Here is a 15,115-nt window from a genome sequence, read left to right as displayed (position 1 = left end):
GTGGAGCACCCCTCCAGGGCCCAGCATCTTTGCTCTGTCCTTCTTCGGGTAACCGCTTCCACTTGTCCCTCTGCTCCTAAGCCCCTGCTGTTTCCCCATAAACCTGACTGACTAGGACCCAACTCTGCCAGGTGGCTTCTCCCCGGACCTCCTCCCAGGGGTGGTGCCTGCATCTAACAACCCCCCCGTCTGCAGCTCTGGGCCACATCCTCAGCAGGAGCCTCTCTGGGGTTCAGAGCAGTTGTTGGTGGCAGGTGATGTCACGGGTCAAAGGTTGGTGTCTGGACTGGTTAGTTAGTCGATCAAGTGTCCAGTGGACACCTGGTCTGAAGCACAGCTGCTTAAGGGCTGACCTTTGAGAGGGACTGAGGGTGGGGCAGGCAGTGCCCTTGACCTTCCATGTATAATGGAGACCCATGTTGGGAGAAAGTAAATCTGTGTGTGTAACGTACCTATAAACGTAGGTGTCTGTGGGTTCACATGTGCACATGTGTGTGCGCGTACGTACATGTGTGCATCAGTACCTGCAACATGGAAGTGAAATGTGCTCTCGTGTAAACGAAGCACTTAGCACTATGTTTAAGGAGACATAAAAGTGAGCTACTGATGCTGCTTCTGTAATTCAGTATAAGGATGTCACACACGCAAAATAAAGAGGTGTGTCCTCATCTTTATAATGAAAGCCAGGAAATAACCTACGTGTCTCATGATAAGCCATTATCTAGGGAAATTACAGTGTATCTGCTCAAAGGGACTTTATACACTGGAAATATTTGTTATGGGGACATTTTAACAACAGAAAAATGTTTACATTAAACAGTTGAAAATCTGGGTGTGGTGGCTCATGCCTGTAATCGCAGCAATTCAGGAGGCTGAGGTGAGAGGATCATTTGAGGACAGGAGTTCAAGCCCAACCTTGGCAGCATAGGCAGGCCCTGTCTCTGAAAAATAAAAAGCTGAAGAAAATACAGACTTTTTTCCCGAGTTGCCAACTTTTAAAAAAATACGCATAATGAATGTAGCCCAGAAAAATGAAAATGAAGGGCGGCGCCTGTGGCTCAGTGAGCAGGGCGCCGGCCCCATATACCAAGGGTGGCGGGTTCAAACCCGGCCCTGGCCAAACTGCAACAAAAAAATAGCCGGGCGTTGTGGCGGGCGCCTGTAGTCCCAGCTACTTGGGAGGCTGAGGCAGGAGAATCCCTTAAGCCCAGGAGTTGGAGGTTGCTGTGAGCTGTGTGACGCCACGGCACTCTACCGAGGGCCATAAAGTGAAACTCTGTCTCTATAAAAAAAAAAAAGAAAAAAGAAAAATGAAAATGAATATATCGGAGTTGAGGAGGGGGTTTAAGAATATTTTTTCTCAAAGGTTTCTTTACTGTGTTTTCCACTGTAAAGGTCATTTGAAATGCCAAAATGTTCGGGAGGAATCGAGGGTTCTGCTGAGGCTTTGCATCTCTGGGATCATGTTTTAACGGCTTCCTCAGTCTCAGAGCAGCTGTGGGTAAACTCCCTTTTACAAGCTTTGCTTGATCTGGGGCTGAGGCCCAAGGCAGGGCCCTGCCTGCAGCCTTTTCTCTCATCCTTTTTTTTTTTTTTTGAGACAGAGTCTGACTTAGTCACCTTGGTATTGAGTGCTGTGGCATTGTAGCTCACAGCCACCCCAACTCTTGGGTTTAAACAATTCTCTTGCCTTGGCTTCCCAAGTAGCAAGGACTACAGGCGCCCACACAATGCCCGACTATTTTTAGAGATGGGATCTCGCTCTTGCTCAGGTTGGTCTCCAACTTCTGAGCTTAAGTGATCCACCTGCCTTGGCCTTGGCCTCCCAGCGTGCTAGGATTACAGGAGTGAGCTACTGCACCCAGGCAAGGGTCTCACTATTTCTTGCGCAGGCTGTTCTCAAACTTCTGAGCTCAAGTCATCCACCTCCCTTGGCCTCCCAGAGTGCTAGGATTATAGGCATGAGCCACTGTGCCCGGCCCTCTCATCTTTTTCTTGACCATAAATCCAGCCTTGTGAATAGGAGCTTGGGCTCTGGAGTTAGCCTGATGTGTGTCAAGCCCTGGGCTCTGCGACTAGGGTGCAGGATCTCTGCCCTGGAAAAAGCTGGTGTCTCCTCTGTGGCATCAGGGACCCAGTCAAGGCCCTGACTCGAGCTGTGCCCAGCAGAGTGAGCGTTTGCTGACCTGGCATGTGCTGCCCTGAGCTGTCCCACTCAGAGATCACACACTGAGACCCCAGACAGTGCAGGCAGGAGAGGGGATATGCCTCAGAGTTCTCGGACTGAGGTGGGAGCCCTATTTTGGGAGTCATTTGCAGAGGTTCTGGGTCACCCTAGAAGGCCCCTGAAGTGTCTTTTGTGGCATTACTATAAAGACAGAATAAAGTGACCAGTGTGGAAATTCTATGCAACTTGTAAAATGGGTTGCAAACATCTGCGTCACGATTATCACTAGTGACAATGCCTGTGGCTCACTGAGGCCCCTCACCCACCACCTCCTCCTGCCACTAGGGGGCCAGGACTGGACTGAAATGTGGGCTTCAGATGAGGAAGCTGAGGTTCAGCGGGTTCCCTTGGGCCCTCAGCCTCCCTGCCCCTGGACTGCAGGAGGGAGTGGTCCCTCTGTGTGCAAGTGCAGAGGCCCTGCCCATGAGTGATCCCCTCTCTCCTCTCTGTCTCAGGGCACAGCATGGATCCTGACCTGGCTGGTCTGCTGGGGCAACGGGCACCACACTCCAGACAGCCTTTTGTGGTCACTTTCTTCAGGGCCAGTGTGAGTCCGGTCCGTGCCCCTCGGGCAGTGAGGCCACTGAAGAGGAGGCAGCCGAAAAGAACCAACGAGCTGCCGCACCCCAACAGACTCCCGGGGATCTTTGGTGAGGCCTGGGGCAGCCCTGCAGCTTTGGGCTGAGAGAGGCGGGGCAGGGACCAGGTGGCGGCACAGAACCCGTGGGGCTAAACACTGGTCACTCTCCAGAAACCGTCCCTGACACTGTCTTTGCTCTGATGCACTGTGATGACTGGCCACTCCACTCTCTCCAGGCCTCGGAGCCTCTGCCCTGGCTGTCCCCACCCCTGGAAGTCCCCATCCCTGCCCTCATGGCTGTCCCAGTCCCTTCCCTGGGCAGCCTCAGGAGGAGCCCAGGCACCCTGCAGGATCCTTAGCTATTCAGGTGAAAGTCATCCCCCCACCCCAGCTTTGCCCCTCAGAATCAGGGATAGGCCTGACCCGGCCACGTGTGTTCCTTCACAGGGAGTCAGGCTGAGGTGAGCCATTTGAATGTGTGTAATGGGGGTGGCAGGAGTCAGCAGGAGTCTCCGAGTAAAGGAGGAGGAGGCACAGGGTGGCTGAGGGTCCTGCTGGGCCCTTATCAGAGCCTCGGGAGGCCCAAGGCTGAAAGGCAGGGGAGGCCAGTGGAGCACAGGGCTGCTCTAGCCATGGGAAGCCTGGAGGGCTCTTGAGCTGGGTCATGGGACAAGCAGAGCCCAGGGGTAGGAAGCCAGGGGTAGCCAAGTGGTCTCCTGTCATTTGTTTACTCAACAACCATGCCCAGCAGGGTGCCCCCACCCTAGTACCTCAGGATAGCTGTACAGAGCAGTGACCCAGAAAAGACCTGCGACCATGTGTCCCTGCAGATGACATCCACGGCGCCAGTGGCCGGCAGGTTTGCCGTCGGCACGAGCTCTATGTCAGCTTCCAGGACCTCGGCTGGCTGGTAATTTCTCATGCTTCTTCCTCCTTATATGAAAATCCCCATCTGTAGATCATACGAGGATCTGCAGGGAGGACATAGAATTATGGGTGACTTCCATTTTTTTTTTTTGAGACAGAGTCTCACTTTGTCGCCTTTGGTAGAGTTCCGTGGGGTCATAGCTCACAGCAACCTCAGACTCTTGGCTCAAGTGATTCTCTTGCCTCAGTCTCCCAAGTAGCTGGGACTACAGGCACCCGCCACAATGCTTGGCTATTTTTTGTTTGTAGTTGTTATTGATGTTTGGCAGGCCCGGGCTGGATTCAAACCCACCAGCTCTGGTGTATGTGGCTGGCGCCTCAGCCACTTGAGCTACAGGTGCAGAGACTGCCAGCCTATTTTTTAGAGACAGGATCTCGTTCTGGCTCAGGTTGATCTCGAACCTATGAGCTCAGGCAATCCACCTGCCTAGGCCTCCCAGAGTGCTAGGATTACAGGCATGAGCCACCATGCCTCCCCGCCCCCCCCCCCCCACTTTTTTAAGACAGGGTCTTCTTTGTCACCCAGACTGGTGTGCAGTGATGTGATCATACTCCACTGCAGTCCCAAACTCCTAGGCTCAAGCAATCATCCTGCTTCAGCCTCCCCAGTAGCTGGGACAAAAGGTGCACACCATCATGCCTGGCTAATTAATTTATTTTTTGCAGAGATAAGGTCTTACTATGCTGCCTATACTGGTCTTCAATTTCTGACCTCAGGCATCCCTCCCACATCAGCTTCCCAAAATGTGAGATCACAATTTGAGTCTCCACACCTAGTTCAGTTTTCTGTCCTTCCTTTTTTTTTTTTTTTTCTGAGATAAGGTCTTACTCTTTTGCCCAGGCTAGAGTGCTTTGATGTATGTGATCATAGCTCACTGCAACCTCAAACTCAAGGCTTAAGAGATCTGCATTCCTCTCAAGTAGCTAAGGTTTATCTTTTATTAAATTTTGTTTTCTGTGGAGACAGAAACAGGCTGGTCTGTAATGCCTGGTCTCAAATGATCCTCCCACAGTTCTGGTATCACAGGTGTGAGCTACTGAGCCCAGCTCCAATTTTCTTTTTTTTTTTTTCTTTTAGAGACAGAGTCTCACTTTATTGCCCTCGGTAGAGTGCCATAGCGCCAAGGCTCACAGCAACCTCCAACTCCTGGGCTTAGGTGATTCTCTTGCCTCAGCCTCCCGAGTAGCTGGGATTACAGGTGCCCGCCAGAACGCCTGGCTATTTTTTTGTTGCAGTTTGGCCGGGGTCTGGTTCAAACCCACCACCCTTGGTATATGGGGCTGGCGCCCTACTCACTGAGCCACAGGCGCCACCCACAGCTCCAATTTTCTTTTCACGTTCTTTAGTATTTTCCATGTTTTCTAAAGTGAGAATTACGTCACTGATAGTGAAGAAGGATTTTGTTGTTTTGTTTTTTAAAAACCATGAAAACAAAGACAGCTGAGCTGTCAAGCGCTGCTACAGGGACCTGAGACAGGGTGCTGGGGCTCCCTGCCTTGCTGCTACTGCAGCCCCAGGGGCCTGGGAGGGAGGGAAGGCTGGGAGGATTCAGCGTGTGTGTTTGTGTGTGTGTGTGTGTGTGTGAGGGGACAGAGCTCATGCCCAGCCCTGTCTGCTGAGGGTCCCTGGGTGGACTCTGGCTCCTGGGGTGTGTTGCCCTGCCGGGGCTGAGGGTGGGTAGATAGGCCCCCAGGGTCAGAGAGGGTGAGGGGCAGCTCTGGTTCATCCTGTGACAAGTCTTCTGACAGGACTGAGGGGCTGAGGAGGGACATTTGATGGGGCTCACCTTCTCCCACACCCCCCAGGACTGGGTCATCGCCCCTCAAGGCTACGCTGCCTATTACTGTGAGGGGGAGTGCTCCTTCCCGCTGGACTCCTGCATGAATGCCACCAACCACGCCATCCTGCAGTCCCTGGTCAGTACCTCACCGACCGTGCCCAGGCCCCAGGTGGGGAGACCCTGAGGAGAGGGGATGGTCCAGGCAGGAGGATCATGAGGGCACCTGCTCTGGTCTCAGGGACCCTTCTGTGCGTGGAGTCAGTAATGTAGTTAAATGCACAGACCGGGTCCCTCGTGTGGCCACGCTTGTACGTGTAGACACACCCCTGAACACAGGCACACTGCGTTCTTACACCAAGTGCTCAAGTACACATGCAAATCCCACACACTGCACCTGCTCATGGGGGTCACTTATGTCCCTGTGCGTGGACGCCCAGACTGACAAATCCGCTCCTCAGGGTCAGAGGCACAGCACACAAGAGGAAACAGGCATGCTAGCACGGGGACCTGTGTGATCTTGTCGCACATGTGTGCCTGTGTGCAGTGCGTGTCTTGTTATGGAACCCACAAGGGGGTTCTGGTCCAGGGCCTGTTCACTGCACAGAAAGCCAGTTACCAAGGCAACGGGATTGCCAAGGAAGACTGATCATTTATTACAGATGACGTCACCTGGGAGACAAAAGGAAGGTCTCCAATCTGTCTCCCCAACTAACCGAGGGTGAGGTTTTTACAAGGGTTCAGGGAGGTGGCTACATGTAGTGGGCAGCTGTGTTGAAAGCCAGGAATGCAGGAGGGCTGCGTCAGGAGTCACAGGTTGGTGATGGACGGAGTGTCCGCACTGTCACCCTCTCAGAGTCTGCTGTTTCCGGGAGACAACGCAGAAGGTAAAGGGAAGCAGCGAGATCACATGTGCTGGTTGTTGAGCCCGCCCAGCCTGGGAGTCCAAAGCGTCTAAGAAAGCTCCAGGGGGACACGTACAGGGCTGTCCTTTGGTGTTTGTTCGTGGGGCCAGTTACAGGGTGACCACGACACACACGCTCGGCATGAGGGACGCAAGGAGCCTTTCCCACCGCTGCCGTGCTGCAGGCCGGGAGTCTGGGCTCTGGCATCGACCCTGTGGCATTTTCATAGTTCCTTTCTCAGTCATTTGAGTCCTCTCCAGACTGTGTGGCTTTTGATGCCTCCAGTGTCGGGGGTGACTTTAAAGGGTGAGGAGTTTCTGGCAGGTGTTGCCGAGTGTCGATTCTGGGGTCGACTCCCTTCCAGAACTTTTTACCTAGAATCCTAGTTGCTAGAATCCCTCAGCCTCAGGTTTTTCTAGTAAGATGTTGTTCAAAGGTGATGCCTCTGGTGAGAATAAAGCAATTGACAAAAGTGGCTGTGAGGATGTGATGACACTTCCTCTGTCAGGGGCACATGGCACTTGCTGGACACCTGGACAATCAGGGGGTGATAGGACGAGTGGGGTGGCCCAGCCCAGCCTGCCCTTTGCTCTCTGTTGCTCTCAGGCCCAGGTGGGGGAGGTTCTTGGAGAGGTGATCATGCCTCCCAGAACCCTGTCCCCTCTGCCCCACACGCTTGCCACTGCCTCAGCCCAGCTCCTCAACAAAAATGGGTGCTCCCCTACCTGCCAGGCAGCAAAGACTATGGGCATGTCCTGTGGGGTAGGCTGTGGGCGAACAGCTCAGCAAACCACCAACCACTGCAGCCACATGTCCTGTGACCAAGAGAAGATGGGCCCTCTGTGGTGGTGAGTGCCAGGGTGGGCCTCTCTGCACATGGAGGAGCCGTGTTAGAGGAAGAGTTTTTCAGGCAGAAGAAGCAAGTGTGAGGCTGTGAGGCAGAAGCGAGCTTGTTGGGGGAGGGGGTCAGGGCCAGCAGGAGGCAGGACTGGTACAGCAAGCTAAGGGGGATGGAGGGTGGTGATACTGGGGATGGGCAGGTTCACTCTCCCTGGGCCTGGGACATCCCTGGAAAGGAGGGTGGGTCTTATTCCAAGTCCCCTGGGAAGCTGACTTGGAATAAGACCTGGGGGTGGGGGGCCAGCAGGGCCTGGCTGCTGTGAGAGGGTGGGTCATAGAGGCAGGGGACCAGCGAGGGCTGCTGTGGTCACCTGATGGGGTAATGGCATCTCAGACCAGGTGGGGCTGCTCCAGGGAGCAGGGAGAGGGAACAAGGGGCCTCCAGAGCACTGCTGGGTGAGGGGATCCAGGACAAGGATGGAGGGTTTGGCAGGGGGGCAGAGCTGCTGTCGGGGTGCAGGACACCAGCAGTTCTGCTTAAGGCTGTTGGCCCCAAGCGGAGATGTCAGTGGGCAGTTAGAGGCACCAGTGGGGTTCAGAGCAGGGATCCAAGCTGATGCTGGGAGGTTAGAGATGTGTGTGTAGGGTCTTTAGGAGCTGAGGACTCACAGGGTCCTCTGGAGGGGAAGGAGAAACCTGGGGAGGGTGGTCGAGGCCTGGGAGAGAGAGAAGCCCCAGGGATCCCAGGAGGGGGATCAAGGGGAGGAGCCGGGCTGGTGACCTGAGGGCTCAGAGAAGAAAGCAGGCCCCTCCAGGCCTTCCTGTGGCCATACTCCTTGGAGTAGCTGTGGATCTACTAGACACAAACCTGACCATGTTGCTCTTGGCAGAGAGGCTGTCAGTCCTCCCTTTTGCTGTCCCCAGGAGGAAGTCTGAGCCTGGGATGCATGGGCCCTCATTAGCTGCCTGTCCAACACCCCTGCCCATGTCCTTCCCCAGGCACAGGTGGCCCCGGGTTCCTGCTCCCTGAGCACCAAGGGCCTGCTCTTACCAAGGGCCTTGTGCAGCTCCCAGATGTGCTGGACACGGGGCAGGGAGGGGATCAGGCCGAGCTGGGGGGCCCTGGAGGCTGTGGGGCTCATGTCCCTGCCTGTGCTCCTCCCCGCCCAGGTGCACCTGATGAAGCCGGATGCAGTCCCCAAGGCGTGCTGTGCGCCCACCAAGCTGAGCGCCACCTCGGTGCTCTACTATGACAGCAGCAACAACGTCATCCTGCGGAAGCACCGCAACATGGTGGTCAAGGCCTGCGGCTGCCACTGAACCCGCCCACCCAGCCCTGCTGGCCGCCCCTTCCCATCCCGGTCAGGTGCCGCTCCAGGGTCAGGACGCCCTCAGACCCCGCCAGGCTGGCCCTTGAAATCCTGTCCGTGTCCCTCCCTGTGTCATGCTGGGGTTGTTTGCTCCTCTCTAGGCCCCTGTATTCCCCATCCCAACTGATGTGTGTGCCCCTCCTGCCTCTAGCCCTGGTGGTCTGACTCACAGTGTGCTACCCAGTGCCCCACAAGCCTGAGCCATATAGTGACCAGCTCTTTGGGGCTGGCACAAAATTCCTGACCATGCTCATCAGTGGCCTAAGCTGTGGGTGGATGTGGGATGACCTAGGAGGTACCTGGACCATGACTAGCCACCGTGGGCTCCTCATTATTCATCACAGGGGTTGGAAATGTATAAAGAGGGTCTCCTCCCTACCTGGTTTGTCTGTCCCTCCCAAGTGCAAGGCTGGGCATTTCTGGAGAGTAGTTAAAAAGCCTTGATGTTGGGTCAGCGCCTGTGGCTCAAGAGGCTAAGGTGCAAGACACATAGACCTGAGCTGGTAGGTTGAATCCAACCCGGGCCCACAAAACAATGACGGCTGCAACCAAAAAATAGCCAGGCATTGTGATGGGCATCTGTAGTCCCAGCTACTTGGGAGGCGGAGGCAGGAGAATCACTTGAGGCCAGGAGTTGGAGGTTGCTGTGAGCTGTGATGCCACAGCACTCTACCTATGGCAACAGCTTGAGGCTGTCTCAAAAAAAAAAAAAGGCTTTGATGTTGTATATTCATGGTTGTGAATTACTGATCCAGTGACCACAGGTAGGCATGTGGGGTCCACTCAAAAGAAAAAAAAGGGCTGAATGAACTGTATGATTTAGTGCTAAAGCCAATGGCATTTATCTTCTGTCTTCCTGTGTCTGCCTGCCATGTGGGAAAGAAATACAGTACATGGTCATTTTGTTTTGGAGAAACAGAAACGTATCAGAAGCTTCCAACTGATGCCTCTATCTGCCACCATGTTGACCCATCAGATGCTCAGCTCTGTCGCCAAGTTTTCGCTGAGCAAGCATGGTTGTTGCATTGGGTGGCCCAGAATGACTATGCACAGTACAGATACTGTCATTTCCCTTTCCTCTCTCTTGGCAGACATCAATAATCAATCTTGGTATTTTTTCTTCTGAATCTGGATAGAACTGCCAAATGATCAGCAGGCAGTCATGGCTAACAGATCAAAGTTGGCCTGTGACGTGAAAACCATTCACCATCTTCTGCCATGCTCAGGAGCAATCCATTTCCCCGGAGCTATGTATCTGCAACACCAGGCAGCCTGTGGCCAGGCCAGGGGTGAGACCAGGAGCTGTCAGAAACAAGCTGGTCACCAAAGTTTGCGTCACTCTGGATGCCCAGCAGTCTTGCCCTGTCTTAGGCTTGTGAGTCAAAGAAAAGGCCCCTGTCCCTGGAAGTGACAGGGGGTCATTAGACTGAGCTGGGTGGGGAGGTATGTTTCAGCCCCTGCTGTTTCGGGAAATCGCTGTTCTCCCTGGAGCAGCTGTTGGGACCTGGGGTGTTAATTTGATTTCTGACTTGCTAGGCCTGTAATTTATCTGCTGGAACAGAGTCTGGCTGCCTGACTGTGCCATTAAAAGCAAACCCAGGCACAGCCTGGAGAGGTGGAGCCACCCATGTGCCCAAGGATGCGCCTCTCTGGAATTCACATGCTGCACCCCTAGGAGGGGCCTGAAGGAGGGCAGCGCTGGCCAGAGGGCTGGAGGCTGGGCCCTGCTGCAGCACAACAGCCCCTCCACCTGAACCAGGGAGGGCCTCCATGTCCAAGCAGAGGAAGACACCCTTGGATGTATATGAGGCTGGGCTCAGGCTATTGGGAAGGTGTTAAGTTCCCCATCAGTGTAGAGATCTCAGCTTTGGTTTGGATGTAGGGAGTCCTGACTTACAGGTTAGCTTCCTTCTCTGGGCCTCAGTTTTTCATCTATAACAGTGGCTCTCAACCTGTGGGTCGCCACCCCTTTGTAACAGTGAAAATATATCACGGCATTGAGAACCACTGATCTATAACATGAGGGAATTGGACTTATTGATTTCCAAAGGGCCTTCAGCTAGGGAGTCCATCTCTGTTTATCAGCACCTTCACAACCCTAAATGGAGCTCAAACGGCTGTCCCAAAGCAGAGTTGGCATGTAACATAGAACCTATTTGCTATTCTAGTACTTACTTAATGATTCTTCTCAACAGCAAGGATCATCTTTTAGGCAATTGTAAATTTTAAATAAGTGAACTATTTGACAGCTAATTTTTTACTTCACCTGGTCTCTTTAGTGCTCAGCCAATGGTCTGGCATAGTTAAGGGTGCAGCCGGAATATCCGTCAAGTCACCTAAACATTTGCAGGTGTGGAGCATACCTTGTTGATCCTTTTGCCTACCTACCTGGCCATCGGACTTCCAGCAACTTTTGCCATCCAGATAGATGATCAGCAAATGAAATCCAATAGAAAACCTCCTGAGCAGCGAGACAGTTGTGCATGGACACAAAGCCCATGTGTTTTATTCCATTGTGTGTTTGCTGAGCCAGGCACGACAGTTGCAGGAGGGAGGCCAGGCTGGCCACATGGATAACACCATCTCCCTTTTTATTGTCTAGAGCAGCGGATCTCAATCTGTGGGTCGTGACCCCTTTGGGGGTTGAACGACTCTTTCACAGGGGTCGCCTAAGACCATGCTGCATATCAGATATTTATATTATGATTCATAACAGTAGCAAAATTATGGTTTTGAAGTAGCAATGAAAATAATTTTATGGTTGGGGGTCACCACAACATTAGGAACTGTATTAAAGGGTCGTGGCATTAGGAAGTTTGAGAACCACTGGTCTAAGGTATGGCCAGTTTATCTGTGGCACCAGACTAGAAGGATAAATAAGGGCAGTCAGTTCAGATCAGTGACAGCCATGACATATATAAAAATAGGCTAAGGAGAAATGCCCAGCAGTCTTGGTACTTGCAGTGTAATACTGGCCCCGAGGCCAAGTCAGCAGAGGGTTATGTGTTTACTGCTTTCTAAGGAAGGTAGGGAAGTAAACGTGTTCTGGAAAAATTCCAAATGGGAAAATAGGCAGCATAGTAAGAGTACAGATTTTTGAAGCCAAATGGATTAGAATCCTTGTTCTGCTTTTTCCTTTACAGAACAGGATATTGGTTCCTTCCGCCAAAAGCTATTATAAAAATTAAGTATGTACACAAATATTTGAGATCTCTGGCATATAAATGCTTAATAATTGGGATTTGTTGGTAATATTACAAATAAATTTGCTTTTGAGTCACTTCTATGCCTATGAAAACAGAATGTGTTCTACAGGTGTTGGTGTATTTATTCCAGAGCTGTGCTTCTCCCTAAGACATCCCGTATGCGGCATTCCGTGGAGAAGGACTTGTATTCTCACTGCCTTTGAAGGCCTGGCAAAGCGTCTCATCTGTGGCAGTGGCTGGGCTCTTGTGTTCCCAGATACATGAGGATCCTACATCCTGCTGAGAGAGGTCTGAACTGATCAGGGCAGTGTATAGCAATGTGAATGCAGGAATTGCCCAATTTGAATGGGGGAATTCCTATACTACTTATAGGAAAGCCTGTGCAAGCACTTACCCCTTTTTTAAAAAATGCTTTTCATTTCTTAAAAACAATAGTGCAGCTTTGGAGGCAAGTGGGATACATAACAAAATACAATTCAGATAAACACATTAATATTTTGGTGACTATTTCTAGGCATTTTTCTTAAGATACATACACAAATCCCCTTGTGCACATCCTACAGAGATGTTCAGGAAATTGCCATCACGTTGTGCTATATAAATTACTTTGTGAAGTGCCTCCTCCACTTTGGTTTCTTATCACCTGAACTTTACAAGACTCCATTTTCACCAATAAATAGTTCTATAATTCCTTCCTTGGAGGGTTCCTGTGAGGCTGTCATGACCGTGACAGATGTCAGCAGCATCTGGAGGCAGCTGTCAGAGGAAACTTGAGCAGTCAAAACATGGATCCTGGGCCACTATCCCTGGCCTCTAGCTTTGTGTAGCCGTTATAAGGTCAGCACGCAGATGGGCTCAATTCTGAATGACTTTAGGAAATGAATCAGCAAAGTGGAGTCCTGCGCCCTCAGTCCTGGTGCTGGAGTAATGAAGCAACAGGAACATGGACCTGGGAGGTCACTTGGGATAAGAGCCAAGCTGTCCTAGGGAAAGCAGCTTTGCCCTCCAGGTTGCAGTGAAGGGTCCTGCAGTGCCTCTGGGTCAATTTTCCACATACGTCAGAGCCCTCCTGAGGCAACTGTTGGGCACACTGCTTGCTGCTCAGGCTCTGGAGCCCCCTCCTCTCCCCTCCTGTCTGTCAGAGAAAGACCCTGTTCCCTCTGTCTCCCTGTGGGCAATGATGGGGACCATGAATGTGTCTTCCTCCAAGACCTTGGGCACCACCTGCCACAGATTAAGGCCAGAGCCCAGCAAACCCCCCAAGATCCCATTACTACTGGGGAGAGACAGGCCAAGCTTCTAATCCCAGCTCTGCCACATCACCTGAGCTCCGGTTTACCTGAGCAGGGTTCCAGTGTGATTCAATGAGATAACACCTATGGACACCAAGTAAAGGACTGGGAGAGGAGTGGGCACCCGCTGACTCCAAGCCTACTGAGCTTTCAGAGCCACCACCTCCTCAGCCATCAGGGAGAAGCAGAAAGTGACAAGGTGATCATCACAGGAGTCAATCCTCTTGTGCGAGGCTGGCTGTGCTAAGCTCTTCAGACACAGCTTCTTGGTTTGTGAACGAGCCCCAGAGTCAGTTCTATCGTCCCCTACTTCACAAATGCCTGCCCTAATATTTGTGACTCACCCATGATGAGTGATTCTGCAGTTTGCACTGTGGCTCCGTGCTTTAAGGGTCTCTTTTGTGAGCTCCATAGAGGTCAGGGGGAACGTGGTCCATCCCAGCTGTGTGCAGTCAGATACAGCCAACTGCAGCAAGAGCTCAGAAAATCCATTTGGCACACAATAGCCAGAGGTAAGGCCAGAATGCCACCACCCCTATCCTAGGTCATCAGGTCACAGGTAGCAGGCCCTTTCTGCCCATTCAGAACTCTACTCAAGATGTCAAAGCCCAGCCCAGTGGATTCTGAATGGTTTGAGTAACCCAACTCACAGGAAGGTGTCCAGTAGGGACACCAGGGCTCCCACTTTCAATCCCTGCTCAGAGCTTTCAGCAGATGACGGATTCTTTAACATCACCTGGCTGAGCAGCATCTGGAGGAGAAGGGGGAGAAGCCAGCCTGGCTCAAGCTCCAAGCAGCTCCTGGAGCACACAGGAGGGCCAGACTGTGAGCTCGGCAGAGGGCAGAGCCACTTGCTCTGTTCAGTGGTCAGCGAACTTTTTCTATAAAGGCTCAGACAGTAAAAACATAAACATTTAGGCTTAGAGACTGTGATGGTTAATTTTATGTGTCAACCTAGCTAGGCCATGGTACCCAATTTTTGGTCAAATGTTGGTCTAGATGTTGCTGTGAAGATTATTTTTTAGATGGACTCATATTTAAGTTAGTAGAATAAATACAGCAGATTGGAATATTACCCTCTATAATGAAGGTTGAAAGCCTTAGGAGAGAAAAAGGTTGAGGTCACCAGAGAAGAAATGCTATCTCCAAACTGCCTTTGGACTTGAACTACAAGCCTCCAGCCTGCTGGTCAGCCATGCAGGTTTCAGACTTGCTGGCCCCCACAACTACATGAGCTAATTCCTTAAAATATATCTCTCATCCTATTGGTTCTGTTTCTCTGCAGGACTCTGACTAATACAGGACTATGCAGCATTTGTTGCCAACTACTCAACTCTGCTGCTGTAGTGAAACCAGCCATAGAGAATATGTAAACAGATGGATGTGGCTGTGTTCCAATAAAACTCTATTTCCAAAAACAGGCCATGGACCACATCAGGTCCATGTAGTTTGTTGACCTTATGTCTCCTGACAAATAAGCATATTATCTGGTACAGAGAAAGCAATTTGAATTATAGAATATCAATTAAAAAAACCTGTAGAATGAAGGTGAACAAATAAATGACTGAATCACTGATCAGTGGACCTGCTGGCTGTAAGACTGGCAGCTGAGGCAGGGAAAACGGGACTTTCCCACTATCTTTGATTTCCATTGACCTGACGTGGTCTGACAAGGACACTGTGTGAAGATGTATCATTTGGCATCTAAGGGGACTGGTCCATGGAGGAAATAAAAGCTATGGGGAAGAGGCTCAGAGGCTAGGGCACCGGCCACGTATGCCAGAGCTGGTGGGTTCAAATCCAGCCCAGGCCTGCCAACAACAATGATGACTACAACCAAAAAAAAGCCAGGCATTGTGCAGGCACCTATAGTCCCAGCTGCTTGGGAGGCTGAGGCAAGAGAATCGCTTGGGCCCAAGAGTCTGAGGTTGCTGTGGGCTGTGACGCCACAGCACTCTACCAAGGGTGACAGCTTGAGACTCTGTCTCAA

General features: G+C 51.9%; 1 protein-coding gene across 1 annotated transcript in view; it reads left to right on the top strand.

The window, feature by feature from the left end:
* Positions 1-15,077, top strand: part of LOC128574482 (bone morphogenetic protein 8B-like) — a 36,037-nt gene extending 20,960 nt beyond the window's left edge. The window contains exons 4-7 of the mRNA XM_053575069.1: positions 2,683-2,877; positions 3,638-3,717; positions 5,541-5,651; positions 8,428-15,077. Coding sequence (XP_053431044.1) covers positions 2,683-2,877; positions 3,638-3,717; positions 5,541-5,651; positions 8,428-8,577 — 536 coding nt within the window. The 3' untranslated portion in view covers positions 8,578-15,077. The remainder of the gene's footprint in view (positions 1-2,682; positions 2,878-3,637; positions 3,718-5,540; positions 5,652-8,427) is intronic.
* The last annotated feature ends 38 nt before the right edge of the window (positions 15,078-15,115 follow it).

Source organism: Nycticebus coucang, chromosome 22 (assembly GCF_027406575.1).
Source record: "Nycticebus coucang isolate mNycCou1 chromosome 22, mNycCou1.pri, whole genome shotgun sequence".
NCBI classification, from domain to species: domain Eukaryota; kingdom Metazoa; phylum Chordata; class Mammalia; order Primates; family Lorisidae; genus Nycticebus; species Nycticebus coucang.
Note: the sequence above shows the minus strand (reverse complement) of the source record. Positions and strands in the feature narration are given on the sequence as shown.